Raw genomic sequence first — 22,536 nt, forward strand, 5'->3', positions numbered from 1 at the left:
TGCAGTTTGTTCTGCCAATCCAGTAAGTTGGGTAAGCATTCTACTTTAAGTGAGAAGAACTCGGAGCAGCTCTAAGGCTGGATGATTCATTTTAATGAGACACATGTAAACCTGCCAAACTTGTTAAAAACAGCAGATTTTTCATGTCATAAAAAGTGAATTCTTACACCGTAATTGGATGGGTTGTTGCATGTTGTTGGATTTGACAGCGTTTGTACTACTCATTAATGTTGGACTCGAAAACCATTACCTTGGATGAGAACCACAATACTCCAGGCAGTAGGGTGAGAAAGTATTGAAGACCTTTATCTGCATTCATTGATATTTGGGCCACAACATGCTGTAAAAATGACACTGACATATTATCGCCTTATAAAATTGATATAAAAAATAATAAAATAAAAAATAATACTTGTAGTATATTAATATTACAATTATATTACAGTAAATTTAACAAAGTATGCTAAAATGACCATATATCAGATCATCATTTTAAATGTTATCTTGAGCTAATTTATAATTCAGCATTGTTTTATTTTTAATTTATTTGAAATTAATTTATGCTGTGAGTAGTTTAATCTGTAACAATGAATCTTTTATATGACACTTTTGTTTCGTATAAAAATTTTAATACATGATTAATACATGATTTACAGTTAAAAACTCCTTGTTTAACTTATACTGGCCCTTTATGTAGCCCCTCAGTTCAGCCTCTGTTTGAAACATGCCGTTTTAGTCTCTTCAAGGCCCCTCCCTCTTGATGAGCCCGCTCTGTTCTGATTGGTTAGCTCATGCTACTTAAATAAACAGCGGTGGTTGGATTTCACTTATTTTTCTTGTTAATTACTCTCGAAGCTTCTCATATCCTTCCTTACTCATTCAAGTCCAGTCTGAAATATGAGAGTGGAAGCAAACAACGTTAGCAACAGCCTTAGCAACAAAGGCTACAGAACAGACAACAGTTTGTAGACGTGCACAAACAATCTGACAACTGGTCCATGGTGAAATAGAAGTCACTTTGCAAACATAAGAGCAGACTAACAGACTTTTACAGATGTTGACCTCAAGTTTTGGACCCTTCATCATGTTTAACATAGACATCTGGAATCATAATGGTATATAAATGAAAGAGAATCAGAAAAAACACGCAATGTCCGCTTTAAGTGCCTAAAACGGCATTTAAGCACAGTACTTGAGTAAATACACTGAGTGAGTTTGTTTCTAATGACACACTCTGCAACATGTTACAGGTTACTGCTAATGGCCACTCAAGAGGAAGTGCACGCTCCTCTTCACTGAACTTCTTCAAATGTGATCCACTTTTGCTCTCAGTGTATTTTCACTTCTAAATGTATTTTCACCTCCTGTCTTCACCAGGGCCCAGTGTAAGGAGAGATTCCCAGGAGAGGAGAGTTCAGCCTGGCCTTTAACTAATCCAGCACTCCCACGTGTTACCTCCGCTTCACCTTTCCAATTAAGAACCTCCCCCTCACCCTGGGGGCCTGTCCTAGCTCTCCTAGCTCTCCCAGCTCTGTCAGCTCTCCCACACCTCTTCAGTCTTCAGCTTCCCCCTAATCAATCCACCTCCGAAAAAACCCTAACCCCTGTCCGTTGGCCTCCCCCCCCCCTACCGAGGCCATGGCGGTGCCTTCAGCCCAGGAGTTTCACTGGCAGAGCCTGGCACGACTGCCCACCGGCCGCGTCTACCACACTCTGACTGAGGTGGGGGGGCAGATGTACATGCTGGGGGGCTGCGACGCTGCGGGGAGACCGTGCCCCTCCCTTGAGCTCTACTCCCCTGAGGTATGACATAAGCACCACCTGGATACTGTATCTAATATGTCATTGTTTACACCAATTAAGGACTGTTAGCGATGATGTCAGTGTAATATTTTGGTTAAACATTATGGGACCTATTTTCTTGAAATAGGGCGCAGGCACAGATCCAGGTCTTGATTCCTGGCTCATAGTGCGTGTGGGTGTGAATATTAATTTCTTGTAATTTTCCTAACCATTAGCAACCCAGACACAGCAAGGTGCAACGTGGGGGAGAGACTTTATACACAGCAACAGAGAGAGAGAAATGAGTTCACTTCTATGAAGCACCAAATATTAATATTCATCAATTCAAATAAAGCTGATGTGTTAATACATTTAAACACTGCACTTCTTCTCCTCTGCATATTTGAAAGTTCTCGTTTATGCTTTTAGATACTTATTATATCCATAAATAAACAGATGTAAAGGTTTGGAAAGCTGGTCGTTAGGCAAGGCAACAACAAGGCAATTCAAAGTGCTTTACATAAAACATCGAATGCATCAAGTCAGGATATAAAAGCAACATAATAATAAGGAAAAATGAATAATAAATACAATTAAAAGTGTTAAAAGGAAATAAAATGAAGCTAAAGTAGAGCAATACAGACAAACACAGATAGATGCTGTTCACACACAAAATACAACTTAGAGTGCCGTCTAAGATATTAACCTTAAAACAGTGATGTAGTAGTATCCACTCTGCCAGCTGTGTGTGAAGTGAGTAGGAGTGTGTTTCAACTGTTTAAAGTTGTCACAAACATGTTTTTATCTGTTCACAGTGTCGAGGATGTTGATATACGTCTGCTCTATTTAAGAAGGAGCTCCAGTTGTCAGAATCTGTCTCACACACTGATTATATGCATGTGCAAAACTGACTACTGCAAATATTTTGTGTATATATGCAAAACCAAAAGTGCACCGTCATGATCCTTGTGACATGACCGAGAAAATAATTGAATTCTTTAACCTGAGTTTGAACTTTTATTCAAGAAAAAAATGTCCTGATAGATTCGATGGAGCTCAAGAAAACATCCTGCTTTACTTCCTATGATTTGATTGTATTAGACAGCCAGGCTGGTGTTTAGGAAATGACACATGTATTATTCCTGCTGCTGTATGATGATGACTCCAGCTGTTTAATAAACATGGAAAAGATCTGTCATTCTACAAGTTGTTGTGGGAAACTCAATCATCCAACAGATCATACATCTGAACTCTAGGTCACTGCATTACACTCATGTGGATGATAAAGGGGCGAAACTTAACATAAATGAAAGGCGTTTTATGATTATTTTTTTGGAGACGTCATCGTGTGTGTGTGTACGCCTCTGCCAACCGAAGCCGTGAAAATTGCCCCGTGTCTGCGTGTGTGATAAGAGATGGTCTGAGCAGGTTTTTGTATCGCAAACGCAATTTCATGCCAAAATGAACACCAAAATTGCAGCGCGTCATCTGCATAAACACGACCTCAGCTGTGCCTCTCTTCTCATGTCAACGCAGGAGGAGCGCCTGTTATGGTGCCAGGAAATTACCAAACAGGCACAGACGCAAAAAAAACAACAAAAAACAACTTGCGCCTGAGGAAAATGACATAAAGACTGCGCTGGTTTTGCGAAAACAGAGCCCTGAATTTCACACATACCCTCGAATGAAATGACACATTTTTTTTCACAATGCTCTGAATACACTGGAAGGGGAAAATTCACACTAGAATATTAGGCTTATCATTTTCTTGGCAAATCAACAGCAAAGCAGTACATGTTGCTGTATTTCAATTTCCACTGTGCAACTGTTTGGGGATTTATTTAAACTTTAATGAGATCTAAGCCCCCTGAAGACGCTGTCACAAATCAATGGATTTAAATTGGAAATAAACCAGCTCTCTCTACAAAGCAAATCCTGACACAGAGGAGGTGCACAAAGTCAGAAAAGGGAAAAACTTCGGAAAACTTTTTAGCTTTTTCAAATACAGGAAACGTCGGTAGCTGTGCTGCTGCTGCTGCCTGACACATTGACATTTAAAGACAGTCTGGAAGTTTATGTGAAGATTATGATGATAATGAAGCATCTGTTCTGCTCTGTTTGCCAGCAATATATTAAGTGTGTCACAGATGAACCAATGAGTTGTACTTGCTAGTATGACCTAATTGAAGTTAGTTGAATCATACAAGTGAGAATCAACCACATATTATGATAGCAGATGTGTCCTTCATCGTTGGTTGCTCGTCCCTGTTTCGCAGGCGGACCGGTGGACGAGCTTGGCCCCCATGCCCACCCCTCGCGCTGGAGCAGCTGTAGCGGTGCTGGGAAAGCAGATCCTGGTGGTGGGAGGAGTGGGAGAGGACCAGAGTCCCCTGAAGGTGGTAGAGATGTACAACACAGAGGAAGGGAGGTGGAGGAAAAGGAGCGCTCTACGGGAGGCCCTGATGGGTGTATTCATTGCTGTGAAAGGTATGGACTGAGTCATGATGATTTAGAGGATGCATATACAGTAGTAGCTCATTTTCATTGTATGTAAGATACACTGTTTTAAGCAGTGGTAGAAGAAGTATTCAGATCCATCTTAAAAGTATTAAAGTATTGAATATAAGCTAATTATGTGATGGGACCTGGGAAAACCATCACAATCACATGGTGACATTTTACCTACAAGACATTATGATTCCATATGATTTCAAGCTCGATTTCAAGTTTTTATTTTTTCCATAGCTTGTCTCTAACAAAAGTAATGGCGATCTGAAGTCAGCTGATCAATAAGATTTTTCAGAACAGAATGTTGAGAAAAACAGGTTTAAAGACGAGCATTCTGTCATTTTACTATGATAAACACTTATTTTAGTCACTGTGCATGGTGTGAAATATGCAAAATGATCACTCTGTCAACAAGCAGCACACAACACCGAGTTGAAAATGATGTATGTATTTATTATGACATTCATAAAGAATCATTTTAAAGAATCAATATAAAAACATTTCATAGAGATGAAGTCTATAAAAACATATTTCTATAAAGACATATAGTGTACACTACATATTGAGTAATGCAATTATCGAAGTTACTATACATTATATATTATTACAGTATACATATTGATTATTATATTGCACACATACTTACATACATATTATGTAAACATATATATATTATATATATTAAATATGATAACATAATATCAAATATATTTAATAATGGTACACTGATATATGACTTTCAGTAGAACAGGACATACACTGAAATGTTGAGAGATAAACACTAACTGTAGACTCAAGGGCATTCTAGGCTACAATACAATAATCAGCTCAGACATCTCCTCTTCTGTAACCACCTCTGTATTTGGCAGGTGGTGGCATAAGTTCATCCCCAGAATCACTTGATTCATCACTATTTACAATCACAGCCTGACAGAGAGGACAAACCAAGTCCTGTTTGTCCTCTCTCACAACTTCCCTTATTTCATTGTAGAGATACTGTTGCCTTTTAGCATCAGAACCATTTGGATGGAGTTGATCAGGCAAAGCATTTGGGTCAAGAGCATCCGATGCCATTTTCCCTAAGTCTTGGGAAACTTCATCACTGTTAAAGAACTTTTCCACTGTGACCAATGTAGAGCCCTGACTGCATGAAAAATGATGGTAGCTTTTAATGTTGTCATATTTCCTGAAATATGTACCCAAGAATTTGCTCCAGTCATACATAAGAACAAGAACAGAACATCCTCTCTCCCAAAAAGACATGGTACAATGACTCCAAATGAACTGGAGGTTTGAAGTACTTGGGCAATATCAACTAACTATAAGAAGTCAACTGGATTCCTCCTCAGATTTCTTTTAAAGAGCCCAAAGTACCAGTTACAGGAAAACTTTGTGTGTCCAGTAAGAAGGAAACTCATTGTGAGTGACACATGTCGACCTGTCAAGATACACCACAAAAGAGTTTTTATTTTGCCCAGCAGAGCAATTCACCCACTCCATAGTTCTCAAGACATGTAACAGTTGCTACCTTTACCAGTCTGGAAAGGAAAGAGAACAATCCATTGGATGACATCACAATAGCTACTTCCATTATTTTTATACAGTCTGTTATTAATAGTGAAGCATCAGTGTTAGAGCAGCATGCTACTGTTGTAGCTGCTGGAGGTGGAGCTAGTTTACATTACTTTATACAGTTAGCTAGTTTACACTACTTTATATACAGTTAGCTAGTTTACGCTACTTTATATACAGTTAGCTAGTTTACATTACTTTATATACAGTTAGCTAGTTTACGCTACTTTATATACAGTTAGCTAGTTTACATTACTTTATACAGTTACCTAGTTTACACTACTTTATATACAGTTAGCTAGTTTACACTACTTTATACTAGTTTACACTACATTATATACAGTTAGCTAGTTTACACTACTTTACATACAGTTAGCAAGTTTACACTACTTTATACTAGTTTACACTACTTTACATACAGTTAGCTAGTTTACACTACTTTATATAGTTAGCTAGTTTACACTACTTTATATACAGTTAGCTAGCTTACACCACGTTATATACAGTTAGCTAGTTTACACTACTTTATATACAGTTAGGGAGTTTAGTCCAGTGGTTCCCAATCTCCACAGGGTCAGCAGATAAATGTGAGGGGTGGTGAGATGATTAATGGGAGAGGAAAGAAGAAAAAACAAATCTGTTTTTATAACATTTGATTTTTGCTGAAATATTGGATCATTTAAACATTTATTGAAATGAAAGCATGTGAGAAGTTTAGAGGGAAAAATCTGTATTTGGTGGAGCTGTTAACAACTCATAGACATCTGAAATGTGAGCCTGACTACACACTGCTTTTTGTAAGAAGTCAAAAGACAAAAAGGTTGGAAACCACTGGTTTCATAACAATAACCCTTGTGTCAAATCTTCATCTGAAAAGTTACTAAAGCTGTCAAATAAATGTAGTGAAGTAGAAAGTGCACATGGAAATACTCAAGTAAAGCACAAGTACCTCAAAATTGTACTTACGTATACAACTTGAATAAATGTCATTATTTACCTTCTTCTCCTGAGAATAAATAAATGTTCTAAATGTACTACAGCAGCATGTACTCAAAAGAAAATCAAGCCGTTCACAGGCAGATGTCAATCAAACTGCTTCTTCAGAAAACATACTGAAATTTACATTTGAAAAACCTCACACAGACAAATGTTTTATGAAAGTGTTTTTACAGTTAGATTCAGTGTAAAAAGCTCCTCTCTCTCTCAGGGAGCTCTTAAAGAATCGGAGCAGCAGAGACGAGGAGTCTTCTGGGAGAGTTAATCCACCCTTAAAAAACACACACACACACACACACATGAATGTTAAATCTTAGTTAAATCAACAACGGTAAAAACGAGGAGGAGGAGGAGGATGGTGGTGATGGTGCTGGAGAGAGCTACAGCACACTAAAATACATATATATATATCTCACATTAAAACAAAGAGACATACTGATTGCTTTTGCTGTCAGTATCAATGTGCATTTTATGGTGCATTCGAGTCTTCTGGGAAAAAATTATTTTTGCAATAGAACATATTCTCTACCTCAGGCTTCAATATGCTAACTTGGTTTTGTTTTTTTTTCTCCAGATATGGATCCAATTTTTATGATTTGAATTGTCAGTTTGCTTTAAAACAGATGAAAATATATATCCTGTGTCTAAACTGTAAAAAATGTGAACTGCAACAATGCTCCATTAATTTCAACCAAGAAGTCTTTCACACACTTTCTCCCATTTGATGCTACAGCAGCAATATTTTTACACTCACTTCTTGGGATCAGTCCAACAGTCGATACAAATAAACAGGCTTTTTTTTTTTCAAAGATAGAGAGATAGCGTCTCTTCAGGCTTGGTGAGTTTGTGTTCAATCCGGCAAGGCATCTGTCAGTGTCTGCTGGAACACAGATAGATGCTTGTACACACACACAGACTTATTTGGTGCGTACAGGTTCATCGTGCTGCTCTCTCCATCTCCCTGACCAATCTTCGATCCTTGGCCCCTTCTCTCGAGGCTTCGCCCTCAAACTCATCACCCCCCGCCCCCAGCAGCTGAAAAAGAGACAAATAGTCCGACAAAATGATCGATGGAGCCAAATTAAAACAAATATGCTGTTTTGAAAAGGATAGTCAGTCACCTGATTGACTAAATGATGTCATTTTTATTGATGTTTGAAGAATCATTATAGTCCAGATATCAGATAATGAACTCCAGGTAATGAGCTTTACTTCTACCTGCAAAAGTGTTTTGGAAAGTTTTGTTTTGGATACACTGAGGTTAGACTTGGAAAAACGGCAGGTAAATTGAAAACCTAGAAAAGTAAATAACATTTTTAAAAAATAATAAAAATGTAGATCCCTTTCCTGCAGCCCCCTTCTTTTTTTTTCTTCATCCTGATGATTAATGCTGTATTTTCTCTTGCTTCAGCACCCTCACCCGCCTCTATTCTTATGCTGAAGGTGTCATACTGAAGTGCCAGACATGGATTCGTGCATTTTTATTCTGCTGCTGTACTCCCTGAGCTTTCCCCAATGTCTGTCACAGTCTCTTGCCTCGTCACGAGCTCACTTCTTTCATAAAGTAATCTCAGTTGAGCAGCTGGTTATTGTTCTTTGGTGTCTGTTTATTTAGGCAGCATTTGTATGGACAAATGTGTCTTACCTTACATCGACAAGTGTGTTTGTGGCTTCAACTTTGCTTATCTAATACATACATGTGTGTGTGTGTGTGCAGATGGCCGGGCTCTGGCTGTAGGGGGAATGGGTGCTGACCTGCTCCCTCGTAGCATCCTGCAGCAGTACGACGTTCGGAAGGACGTGTGGGCGCTGCTTCCTCCCATGCCGACCCCACGCTACGATGCTAACATACATCTGCTGGCCAACAAGCTCTACGTGGCAGGTACAAACTGACTGGTGTGGCTGTGTTTTCTTTTTTTTAAGCAATATTAATTTAAAAAAATGTAAAGGAAAATAACAGTTGTGTCAAATGCTTTTACACATATAGAGAATATACGAAGGTTTGACATACAAATGTGTAGTTAAAGGTGCACTATGCAGGATTTGTTGGGTTGTGTTTGTAAATGAACAGCATTCAAAAGTGAGCCCTCATCCTCTCATCCAGAGAGAATGAGATAGTGAGTGAGTGGTCGAGCGAGCTAGAGAGAGAATGACAAGAAAAAGAACAAAGCAGATGAAACGTATAAATAAAATGTTATTTTTTGATTGATTCTTCTACACAATTCTGCACAAATCTTTTGAAAGTTGCCACATTGTAGCTCTGCTTTACCATTAGTCAAACTGACACATAGACATGCTGCTCTTTATACATTCATGACAGAGAGACAGAGACAACGATGTAACCTGGTCACCACGTTACGACTCCTGACCTCACACCTTGCACACTGTTATTGGTTGAAGGCTACACACCCACTGCCCCATTGGTTGACGCTCAGAAACCTTCTGAACGCAGCAAAATAATATGAAAATACAAGCAGAGGTCTGTGGAGATATATACACCTCCTAACACGTCTAGTGGGTCATAAGAAATGATTGAGAGGGATTATTTTAGTAGGACTTTGTCATTGAAAATTATGCATAGTGCACCTTTAAATAATCTATTTGATCAATATGAAATACAGGTATAAAAAAGGAGCTGTAGTGACATTCATGATGATGATGATGATTCTTATTCTCTAAAAGGTTTCCAAAATTTAGATGAATTCTTTTCTTTTTCCTCTAACAATATATGTCAGTCTCTCTAAAGCATGGCATGTTTCAATAAGCTCACAGAGGGCATTTGCATATTTTTCCAAAAGAGAACAATCATCAACATTGACTGCTTACAACACAGCTGAATTCTCCTGATATGCACAGTGGTGATATTTTGACACAATCTCGTAGGTGGCCGTCAGTGTAAGCGACCAGTGAAAGCCTTTGAAGTTTACGACTCAGAGACACGCTCCTGGACTACGTTACCCATGGTGCCATGCAAACGTTCATATGGGGGAGTGATATGGGACACAGCTGGGAGGCTTTGTCTGCTGGGAGGGCTGCGACAGGGAGGAGGACACCAGAGCTCCAAGTTCACCAAGAACATCAACATTTTTGACACCAACCAAGGTACAGAAACATTTTTTGTCATATGATAAAGCTTCTATATTTTTATTATAAACTCTTAATGATCTTTCAGTGACATATTTTGTCTTTTCAGTGCTGCTTGTTGAACCATAATTCACTAATAAGAACAAATACACACACAACTGAACTTTACATTTTTGAAAGATGTCAGATATGTCAGGATGAGTCACTGTAATGTGTATAAAACTATCCAGCTGGAACCGCAGATACAACAAATGTCATCATGAGTTTGAGTATTTTACTCAGTATAAGCAGAATGTAGAAGAGTTGGAATGATTAAAAACTATAAAGAAGGGTTGAAGGCTTTGAGGGCACCGTATGCATAATGTTGCTCCAAAACTGTGTCCAAAACTATTATATTCAAGTTTGTTAACTGTAGAAAAATGTAGCTGGCATATACTGGAATGATTTTTAAAGTATTGTTTCAGCATTTTTGGAAATGTGCGTAATCCTTTCTTTCTGAGATAATGTCTTCATGTCTTTGTATTACGTACAGAGCTGGAGTCAGGACGTGATTAGCCTGGAAAACTGGCTAAAGACTGAAGCAAGGGAATATAGAAGGTGTGGAAAGTGAAAGTGAAAGTGAAAAAAATACACCAACCAACACATCTGTAGCTGTCTGCTTTACATCATGTATCTTGTTTGCTTAACTCCCATAAACAGACAGCATCTGCCCAATAATTCAGTTAGTTTGGTTCAGCTCTCTGTACAGATGTGATGATATCAAATCTGGTAAAGATACTATGAAAACAAGAAGCTGGAAAAGCCTCACACAGTCTGTGCCCCCTGGCTGTCACTCACCAAGAAATCCCTCCAGCTTCAACTCCATGTAAAATCACAAATTGTCATTTTTACAAGTGTAAACAACCGAGTTAAACATTTATACCATCTAGTCAGGCTAGCTCCCCTCCAGCTGTTGCCTCCAGTCTTTATGCTAAGCTAGGCTAAATATCTAGCTCAAAACATAATGCACAGACAAAGTGATATTAGAAAATTGATGCCAGTCTTATAAAGGAAGAAATTATGCACATTTCCTAAATGTCTCAAGTATTCCTTTAGCGTCTCTCTAACCAATAAGGGACCTGCTGTCAAGTCTGCAGTCCAGAAAATGAAAATTATGATGTTAGAGGAAGAGATTTTAACTTTGACAGCATACCCAAGAGGCATTTTGTTTTTGGTATTAGCAAATGTCTCATCATCTTCTCGTCACTGACAGCATACATCTTCATTTTGACTTTACTGTCTCACAAAGCAGGCATTAACATCAACCCGCCCCATGAAGAGAAATACTTTTCTACTCCAATAGGCTCATTCCTCTCGTCATTCTGTTCACACTCTGCGTCCCACAACACGGCAAAATGACTTATCACTCTGTCCGGCGAAGACACCCCCAGAGTAACAGGTGAACAAATTGAGGAGGGACCAGAAGGAGAGAAACGGGAGACAGAGAAAAAATCGATAAGTCATTTTAGACAGCTGGATATGTGGTCACACATCGGGATCGGTCAAATGAAAGCCAAATAAAGGAGAACACGGGGAGCGATAATGATAATGTATGATAATGGGAAGAAAGTTTGCCTTGTGTGTAAGAGAGGGAGATAGAAAAGAAGAAAAGCCTTCCAACACACACAAATACAGCTCACTTATATAGTGATGCACATGCACAAATGCGCGCGGGGGTGGGGGGGGGCAGACGTACCCCCGTTTCTCCAATCTAATTTTGGTGGAGATGAGACGTGAGATGAGCTGCGGAGGGAGGGCCGTGGATGAGGAGCGCTTTAAATTACAAGATCCAGAAACAGATTGCTTTATTATCCATCTTCAGCAATATCTCACTCCACACACATACACACACACACACACACACACACACACGTGGTCATGCAATCTGCTGTCACACAGTGATATTCTATTACTGTTCCATTCCATATCGCCAGTATTAACACGCACGCCTGTTAGGTGATGTCTCTGCAAGAGTTTCAACATTGTGTGCACACCAGCAGGCGAGTCACAGCAAGCCCAATGGAAAACACAAAAGATTGTAGTTGTGAAAGTTAATAAACACGAGAGAATGAAAAACTGTGGCTTTTGAAAATCATCTAAAAGGGTCAGCTCACCCTTTATATATTTTGTCTGTTTCCTCTTGTGGTATCTAGCCATGAGGATAGTTCGCCTTTGAGGTTTTCTTCTCCAAAATTTCTGTCCCCATCACAATACAACGGACGTTTTAGTGGTGTGAGCACCACTAACAAAATTACATTCACCCCCGTTATGTTAAGTGGGAGCAGAAATCTCAAAAACCTGATCAAATACTACTAGCAGAGTTAGCCTTTTTACACCAGAGCAACTTTTCCAGGACTCCTGGAACTATTTTAAGAACTTTGAGTATCAATTAAAGGAACCAAGGTCTAAGTTCAGTCCATTCGTCCATTTTCTGCCGCTTATCCGAGGAAATGAAACCCAGACATCCTTCTCCCCAGCAACACCTACCAGCTCCTCCTCAATGATCCCAAGGCATTCCCAGTTCAGGAGAGATATATAATCCCTTGAGCATGTGTCTGCAACAGGGTCTCCTACCAGTTATATGTGCACAGAACACCTCTAGAAGGAGGCGTCCAGGAGGCATTTTGACCAGCTGCCCAAACTACCTCAGCTCAGGTTCTACTCCTAGCCTCCACCGGATGTCTGAACTCATGACCCTATATCTAAGGCTGAGCCCAGACACTCTCCAGAGGAAACTCATTTTGACTGCTTAGATCTCATTCTTTTGGTCACTACCCAAAGCTTGTGACCATAGGTGAAGGTTGGAATGTAGACTGGTAAATCGAGAGCTAAATTCAGTTCCCAGACAAAATAAATGCCCCAGAATGGTCCTGCTCTGAATGTAGTACTTTCTAATGACCCCCGAACTGTTGTCCCCGAGTTTGCAGTCTGTAGTTCGGGAGTCTTCCTGCATACAGCCTCAACAACCCCTACAATATGTTGCCTAAAAAGCAGAAATCAGGGCCAAACATGAACAAATCACTTGCTTGCATACTGTATGTCTCTTTTTAGAATACATTTTGGCAGCTGGACAGTCAGAAAACTGTTTATACTTAGATCCTAGTTTAGTTCCTGAGGCTTCTTAGTATCTGGAACTATTTCTAGGTCAAAGAGGGCCACATGTTTTTTGTGATTTGGGCGAACTGGCCTTTTAAATGTTCTGTTTCAGTTGCTCTTCTCAACTGGAGTAGTAAATTCTGAAGCGGACAACAAAGCAACACTTTCATCAGCCCTTCTTGCCTAAGCAAATAGAACTCAGGCAACAGTAACAATAACCAGAAATGATGCAGTCCCCCTGAGGCCCAAAATGTATTCCCATGTTGTCTTTATTTCATTTATATCCTGCTTTAGATGGTGGAAGTACTCAAAGCACAAAAGCAGAAATATGAATAGAACAAATGTGCCTTCTTGGACCAATATGTGATAATGATTAAAAAATGTTAGAAAATAATGGCTCTTGTTCAAAGGGCTCATCTAAATGTGGTCATCAGTGTCTGAGATTTCACATGTGACAGACAGACAGAATCCATCAAAGACAGAGAACCAATCATCATCCTTTTCTAGTTTTAATCACAAGGGGCAATTACATAGGAGAGCTGTGGACAAAATTACCACCACACAGACTACAAAACCAAGTCATCAGAGAATCGCCTCATCTCCCTGATTCTATTGTCACTCTCTCTCTCTCTCTCTCTCTCTCTCTCTCTCTCTCTCTCTCTCTCTCTCTCTCTCTCTCTCTTTCTCTCTCTCTATCTGTATTCTCTGTATTTTCTCTATCTCGTTATTCTCTTCAGCTTTCTCCCTCCAGAGCAGAATAATACATGCTGGTGTTTTCCCCCCGTCCTACAAAGAAAATCTTGGCACAAAAACTCGTGTAATCCCTCCAAAAGCAAATAGGAATCAGGCCTGCAGTTGCAACTTAGTCTCAATGGCCTGGACCATAAGTCTGTAGCGTGAAGTGTTTACACAACTGTGATTTAAAGAAGAAAATCCAGCCTGTAACATGTAACACTGTTTAGAAAAGGGCTTCTATTGTTGTATCTTGCTTTTTGTATCGAGGTTGTTGACTGGAATAATAGAATCACGAGTAGCCTCAATAGACCAGAATGTAACCACCAGGTGCCGATTGCATTAGCTGTTCATGACTTCAAATTTTGTCTAGTTGTATTGCAAGTGTTTTCAAGGTGGACATTTATACATCACTACAAAAAAACAGACTGCATCACACAAACTAGTTACATAGAGATTTTTCAAAATACATATGAACACCCTGTAACTGCCAGGTGTAACTGATACTGACTGAACCAAGTGACAAACTAGCTTGTTCATATATGACCCACTTAAAATGGAATATGGTCAACACTTGATCAAAAATCTAAAATCCTAAAACATCCTGCCAGTAATGTGAGAACGAATAAGGTAGTAAAATCAACTCCTAAAACAGCTGTCATATTACAGTTTGTTAGTCTCATAGATGTTGTGAGAAGTCACAGGTTCAAATCACAGACGATTTGTGACAAGTGGGGGCCCACTTGTCACAAATAGCTCAATGCATGAGACAACAAGGGCAGGTTTAATTACCAGGTTTTATCCTAAACTAAACAATACAACTATTTACAAAAGGTATGAGGTGTATGGATGAGTGAGGCATGGGTGTGCTGCCACTGAATGCAAATGAAAATGCCAAAATAAACCCAGAACCTGAAGAGATGTGGAGCCTAGGAGAGAGAGAGAGAGGGAGGGAGAGAAAAAGTTCAGGCTGGTATTTGTAACCTTGGTAGATGCCTAGCCAGGTGCCACCACATTGCACTAATGACCGTCCCTGACTGCCAGCTTTTGCAGGAAGTGACCAGTTGCACCACAGCCAGCAGAAAGCGAGGAGTCATAACAGTATTAAGAAAAACTAGATCCCATGTTCCAAGATAACACCCTATTCATTAGTATGGAAGTTGCTACACTGAAAAGCCTGTAAAAAATTCAGATTTGTGCATTTTTGGAGAGATGGACTAGAGTAGGATGTACATTGGAGACTGAGCAGGCTGACCTCCTGTTGGCTCCCTGCACACATGAATGGCATAAAATCATTTAATGATAGATATTTCCAAAAAGTTTCCACATTTAATTGGATCGAGTGGATCACACTATTATGTAAGGTTATACATAGAGGTAGTTTGGGGTCTGATAGGTGAAGCCACGCTCTGACTGTGAATTGTAATAACTTTGGTGACTTTTCATTTAGCGCCACCATCAGGTCCAAATTTGTCCAGTGCTTTGAGGAACATGGTAAATATTTCACCTGCAAAACAACAAGGCCAGCTGTGATCTGTGCTCTGTTCTCCTCTGTGTAACGTCACCAGACTGGAAAGGAAGACACGTTTCCTCATTACACACTGCTGCAACACGCAGGAAGGCTCACCATCTGGCTACTTATCTCTCTTACCTCTATTTGTTCACCATGACCTTGTTGTCTCTGCCTCTTATTTAAAGATATAGAGAATAAATGAGAAAGGGAAGAGAAAAGGCAATGCAAAAGGGGTAATAATAAAAAGACAATAACATCATTTTCTTGTACTATCTCTCTCTGGTTTTTTCCAATTCTCTCTCGCTCCCTCGTGCCCAAATGAAGTCATCTTTCTTCCTCTGTCACGATTCTCTCCAGTCTGGGTTTCCTTCTGACAAACAAGGCTTGGCAGCAACAGAACGTAGATGTAGAAATACAAACTTCTACAGAATCTGCTGGGGGAAGAGAAAGATGGTTTTGATGGCTGTGTTTTTATTTCCCCCTCAACTCTCACATACACCCTTTATCATCTTGAGTGCTTCAGCTTTGTGGGTTGTGGAACCTCTGTACAGACCACAACGATATTGTAGAAACTGTTCATTGTGAGGCTTAAATGTGCAGTGTGTGGAATTTAGTGACATCTAGCAGAACTAACTTGGTAGAAATGGAATATTATATTCATAAGTAGATTTTAATTAGTGTATAATAACCTGAAAATAAGAATGGATTTCGTTACTTTACATTGCCATGTTTCTACAGTAGCCCAGACTGGACAAACCAAACAGAGGCTCTAAAGAAGGTCTTCCATGTTTTTCACAAATTTAGCAACCACTGTAGGTTCTCACATGCTTGGAAGAGGAGGGTATATTGAGTTTTTGTTGCAATCTGAAATCTCACCACTAGGTGTCACTAAATTCTACACACTGGTCCTTTAAATTTCAGGTGATGAGGGAGATTCAATTAAAATTGCAATGTCTTCTAGAGACCCTACAGCAGAAGCTCCTCGCTGTCTGGTGAAAAGATATGACTTCCAACTCTGTGTGCATCAGAGCAAGAACACAGATGTCCCCAGGCAGCCTGTACATCCATTCCTGGAATGGAACTGAAATGGATTTGTTAAAATACACACAATAACCTCAGAAGAACCTCATTTTTTTAATGTATCCATTTTCATGGCGAATAACCCCGAGCATGTAAAGTTGATTTTGGTGCAGATGTGACAAAAACAACATTTAAAAGTTTGAGTAAGGATACACAAGGCCAGCATGGCCGCGCCTCTATTGAAAATCTGTTTGTGATTGGATGTTCTGCCACAGCTGTTCGGCATGTTCTGATACTATGTCACTGCAGTTTTACACCGCTACAAATAACAAACCCAACTCCAAGTGTATTACTCCAAAGTTTAGACTTTGTTTTCTTAACTTTCTTCATTCATCTTTAGCTTACTTGGGTGGTTTGTTGAACTTTGCCACTTCAAACCCACAACCCCCTCCATCTCACACTAAACAGAAAACACTCCCCAGAAATAGAGCTGTCAATGTTCTGGTCTCCTGATATTCACCAGTTTAAAAGTTCAGTCTTGAAAATGGTGTTGCTAACAAGCAACATTATCCCAGCTTCTCTCCCTAGTAGTAGTCTGACACTAACTTTCCTTTCCCTTCTTTAGCTCTGTTAGTCTGTGCTTGTTGTAACCTCTCTGTGTCCTTGCTTTGTGTGTGTGCGTGTGTGTGTGCGTGCGTGTGTGCGTGCGTGCGCTGTACATGTCCTGGCTGCAGCTGATATCTTTGTGACCTGTTTCTATGGGTCACACTGAAGAAAAAAAAAGGTTCAGCAGCTTCCTGTCCTGAAGGTGGACTACGGCTTCACCTCTTATAAGCTTTAACACACACAAACACACACATTTGCTCACTCCAGCTGTCGCTTCTCGTTCTTGTGCAGGCGCCTGGCTGAAGTCAGAGGAGACGGTGGCCATGAAAACAAAGAGAGCGGACTTTGTGGCTGCTTTCTTGCGTGGTCGCATGGTGGTAGCCGGGGGGCTTGGTAAGAGACACGCTGCATTATTATATGATTTATGTCAGAACTAACTGATGAAGCACACACTTAGAAGCGCTCACATTGCTTGTTTGAAGCTGCCAAGACTTCACAGCTGAAGTTTTCTCTGAACCTCGGCTGCTTCTGATCAGCATTTCATGCTTGGCAGACATCAACAAAATGAACAGCACGCAATAACAATAATTAATAAAACACTGGAATGTCAACAACTGAAGAGGGAACCCAGAGATTGTTTGTTTCATTTATAGGATCAAATACATGTTTGATGATGATGACTGTGTGGGTGATGTCAAAATGTAGGAAGTCTGAAATATGAGATCCACCTGATAAAACATACTGTATGATATGTCTGATATTTGTGTGTGTGTGTGTGTGTGTGTGTGCGTGCGTGTGTGACTGCAGGTCACGAGCCCTCAGCTCTGGACACAGTGGAGGCCTTTCACCCTCAAAGGAAGAAGTGGGAGAGGATGGCTCCAATGACCTTCCCTCGATGCTCAGCCTCCTCCATCGTCATCAGAGATCGCCTCCTGGTGGTGGGAGGAGTCAACCAGGTAAATTGTCCTCATTTTAAAGGGAAATGCTGGTGATTTTTTATATTTTTCCTAGTCAACGTACCTCTAGCAAAGCATTGTAAACAGAACAATTCTTATACATATTGAGTGCCATCTGCCTTACACAGAACTACTCTCCAAAGACTGAAAACATGATCATTAAAGTTTGTCACAGATTTTGGGGCAACAACAGAGGTCTACAGCACAGAGGAATAATATATATCAGACTTCGGATACATGCTGACTTTGCCGACAATTAGAAAACTATAGAAAAGAAAAATCCTTATCCTTTAAACAGCACAAAATTACAGCAGCTCATCAGCTGAACAAGTAAGACATCTCATTAGGGTCATTAGTAGTGTAAAGACTTTGGAGTGGGTCGCCCAATTTCCCTGCTTATGTGTCCTCTCACTCTTAATGTAAAGTGCACTCAGCTGGGACTGGGACTCCATCGGGAGTGACTCTGTTAGGAAGAAAGGCCCAATGACTAACTGCTCTCTGCTAGGTCTGTCACAATAATGATCAACTTATTGTACAACAACGTGATTATCAACATCATCATGTCTATATATGGACCTACTGTGTGATACATGGACATGACCTGGATCATTTTTTACCTCAATATAACCATACTTCACATTAAGAGGGTATTCATGTCACATTGGCTAAGCAAGTAGTGTCCTCCATTCCTCACTGTGTACGTCCTGAGTGGAGACTGTAGAAGAATTAAAGGTAAATAACTCTGTCCCCAAACATAATGACTGTTTTTACAGAAGTGTAGCCCCCATTCTCCAATCCCACCCTCCACACCCCTTGCATTATTATGCTATTATATTATCATTATATCAGTGGTATAAAATGATCTTCAAATGAAAATAATATCATTTATCGTGATTATTTCTGAGACAATATATCGTCCAACAAAATTAGTTATCGTGACACAAGTCTATCCAATCATAATTTACAGATTCATGTGTTATTTTCCAAATGTATGTACAAAAATGACCAATAATACCACTCTACAATTATTTAGCTTTTTAAGAGCTTAGAAGCTGTGCTGTTTTTTCAAGCGTTTTACAAAAATGTGAAAAAAATGTGGGGGGAGGGGGGAGGTGGTTGGGGAGTCTGTAATCAGTGTGGTGCAACTTCATGAAAATCTACTGACAGCAGCAGCAATAACTGGGATCAGTTCCCTGTCTACTGAGCATAAAAGCAAGACGTTGCTTTTGTTATCATCATTATTATATATCAGATTCCATTTGAATTATCTAAAGGCTTTATCCTGCACCCACAATTAGTGTTCATCATACTGTAATGCATCATAATTAGACGCTAGTGATCATTTACAAGAGAAAAAAAGAAAAGATTGCAGTCTTCAGATGTGATGCTGTAACCCAAATAAATCAAATATATAACATAATAACTCATAATAGAGTAATAAGTGGAATCACTAAAATATATCTTTTATGTCTAATTTCAGGGTGTCTGAGACTATAGGTGTCTCTATATTGACTCTTCAAACTCTAAATCAGTCACAGTCAAGTCTCTGTGTAATGTATAGTACACTGTGTTGTATATCACTGTGGATTAAAATGAAGTAATCCCAAATAAATGGATTACAGTGCAGTTTCTACCAGTTTATTGCTTCTTGTATAAAGGCAATTGTATTTTATGTATAATCATTTGCACACTTAATATCTAAAGCAGGTGATATACAAAAAAACATGAAACATGAAATGAGCAATACTGAATGAGAAAGACACAGACATAGTGTCATTAATGCAGAACCCAGCCACTATCATCCAGTTACAAAGCCACAGTGTCAGCACTTTTCAGACCTGCAGTGCCGGACCTGCAGTCGTAGTCCAACCTGCACCACTTGTCGGCAAGGGAAGCAACAGCAGCAGCAGGTTAGAAATACAGATGTGGACCATGAACTACAAACTGAATTCTTTATCTGTTGAAACTCATCACTCATCAGTTTGCCCAGTTGCCAAGAAACTGCAGGTATTTAAAGTTTCTATGGTGCTCAGAATCAGTCTGCCATTGAGGACTGTGTGAAACTGTTGAAAGCTCCAGGGCAAGGGTATAAGTGGTTTCAGTTTCCAAGGTCAGGAATGAACTTTCAAACTCTACATCTTTTACTTAACAATACAAAAAACTTTGCTGTAGACTGGGTACTATTTCTATAGATGATTAACTCTTTGATGTCATTTCTCTGACAGTTGATTACCTGAAACAGAATAATGCCAAAGCTCTGTTTGAAGATTTTGTATATCACCCCTGAAAAATAGCTTTAAAATTTTGAGTATATCTCTGTATGTATCATGCAAATTCAAAGGAAAACAAACAGTCAAAACCTGATTTGATCTGCTTCATCAAGACTGTGCGGGTGTGGTTAGACCAAACTTGTTAAATCCTCATTGGTGTACATGACATCAGTGACTTCTAACTGAACCCACCTACGTCAAACCAGTGAGAAAAGGTTAGAAAAAAAACACTAATAGAGAAATAATCCAAACTGTTCTAATTTTGGCAGGAACGTGTGTTCATCCTTGACAGAAAGAAGCTAAATGAGATCGTATGTTTTCAGGGCTTTTAATAATCACTGAGGCATAACATCACCCAAGAACCATTGAAACACACCAAGATAAAGAATAAACCTGCTTCTGGCACCAGTGTTGAACTGACTAAAACTAATCTGACAGTGACTGAACAGCTCCCCCTTGTGGATAAACTGCAGTCTGCTGAGTTTGTGAGTTACAAGCTATTTCTATAAGGTGCTTCATATTGCCTCTACACCTATTCCCCGACTCCCAAGAGTTCAATAACTGGAGCACATGTCCAGGACCTTACATACTTTTTAATGCACTACACACACACACACACACACACACACACACACACACACACACACACACACACACACACACATACACACACACACACACACACACACACACACACACACACACACACACACACACAACTGGAGCACAGGCCCAGTACTTGACACACTTTTCCATTCCACCACATAGTGCAATAACTGGAGCACAAACTCAGGACTTCAACACACACTTTACACATGAGACTGTGTCTATAATTAATGTTTAAGTCTATAACTGTTTGTCTATCATCATTTGTAATTTCGTTGTCTTGACCAACATTAAAGCTCTGTGAACTCATTTGAATTTGAGCTTTTGGATGTTTTTGTAAATCAGGACACCACAGAGTGCATTATTATTCTCATACCATGGTCACTAAGAAAGGAAAGAAAAGGAGACTTGTTTCTATGGAGATGACCTGCTCTGTTTAAAATTCAGCAATGCCTGACAGCCAACCAGAAACAAATATATGTATTCATTTATTGGTATTGGGTTAGTTTTGAATGAAATGCCAGTATTGGAATATTTAGAGCATTTAACCATCTTTTCTTTATTTATCTCTTTCAGGTTCCCAGCTCTGCACATGAGATCCTGTATGTGAAAGAAGAGGAGTATCTGTAGTCTGTAGTGATTTCCACTTCCTCTTTTTTCTCTACAACCCTCCTGAATCTGAGACAGTAGTGCAATACGTCAGAAAACACAGAGAGAAACGGAGTAAAAGTCTGACTCTCTAACATGATGTAACAGGTAACGCTGCCCCCTGCTGGGCTGTTATGACTTTGACACCCCCCTAATGTTAAAGCACACACACATGCACAATGGAGGAGCTGGCTCTTTCTTTCTACGTTCTACGAGTTATGAATTTTTAGTAAGTAAGCCTTCTGCGTTGTACGTTGTAGTGCATACTTAGAGAAGAAGAAGAAACTATTTTGTAGCTTATACGTCTAGCACTGTAGACAGAAAGGATACAGAGGATTTACAGTATTTTTTAGCATATAAGCATTTCATGTTTAGTTTGGTGTTTTATTTTCGTGCTGCTTGCTACCAACTGAGCAATTGTATTGTACATAGTGTGATTTACACATGATGTGACTGCAATATTTGTTTAATTATTATTTAATATCATCAAAAAAAAAAAATAGGGTAATGCTTGGTCAATAAACTGTACTGTAACAACATTTTGCACTAAAGCAATTAACACCGATTGAGAAGTTTGTTACCATCAATCATTTCTAGTAGGTGTAGTAAGTACACTTAGAATGCTGTACTGTCACTCATCTGTGCTGTAACAGTGCACACGTGTGGGTATGATCATGAGTTTATTATATCGCATATATGAAAAGAAACCGTGTATTCAATGACAACATGTTGTTTGTTTGTAAGAAGAAAATGATCCTATTTGACTGATTGTACATTTTATTCCTGCAGCAATACAACTTTGGACTTTTCAGTGTTTCATTTAGTGCAAAAATGTGCCGTGCAGTAATAATGAACATTTATTAACTCTTCACTCAGGTTTTGTGATGTTAAAGATTTGTTTTTTTGTGCACTTTCTACTGACTGTTGTTATGTTTGTTTCATTATAGCCCAAACTGAACTCTGTTTTGTTTGTTTGGCTCAGGCTGTTATGTAACAGATGAATAAGGAATCTTATTGTGCTGATGATTAGAGTTCATCCTGCAACATGATCAATCTCTGTTATTTCCTACACTGAATTATGTCATGTAATATTGAGGATATGAGTAGC

General features: G+C 39.4%; 1 protein-coding gene across 1 annotated transcript; it reads left to right on the forward strand.

Annotated features, from left to right (window-relative positions):
* Positions 1-1,638: 1,638 nt before the first annotated feature.
* Positions 1,639-21,410, forward strand: klhdc8a (kelch domain containing 8A). Its single transcript, XM_053316784.1, has 7 exons — positions 1,639-1,803; positions 4,059-4,269; positions 8,576-8,740; positions 9,742-9,960; positions 17,240-17,341; positions 17,756-17,904; positions 21,357-21,410. The coding sequence occupies exons 1-7, from the start codon at positions 1,639-1,641 to the stop codon at positions 21,408-21,410; spliced, it is 1,065 nt and encodes a 354-aa protein (XP_053172759.1).
* Positions 21,411-22,536: the final 1,126 nt, after the last annotated feature.

This window comes from Scomber japonicus, chromosome 3 (assembly GCF_027409825.1).
Source record: "Scomber japonicus isolate fScoJap1 chromosome 3, fScoJap1.pri, whole genome shotgun sequence".
NCBI classification, from domain to species: domain Eukaryota; kingdom Metazoa; phylum Chordata; class Actinopteri; order Scombriformes; family Scombridae; genus Scomber; species Scomber japonicus.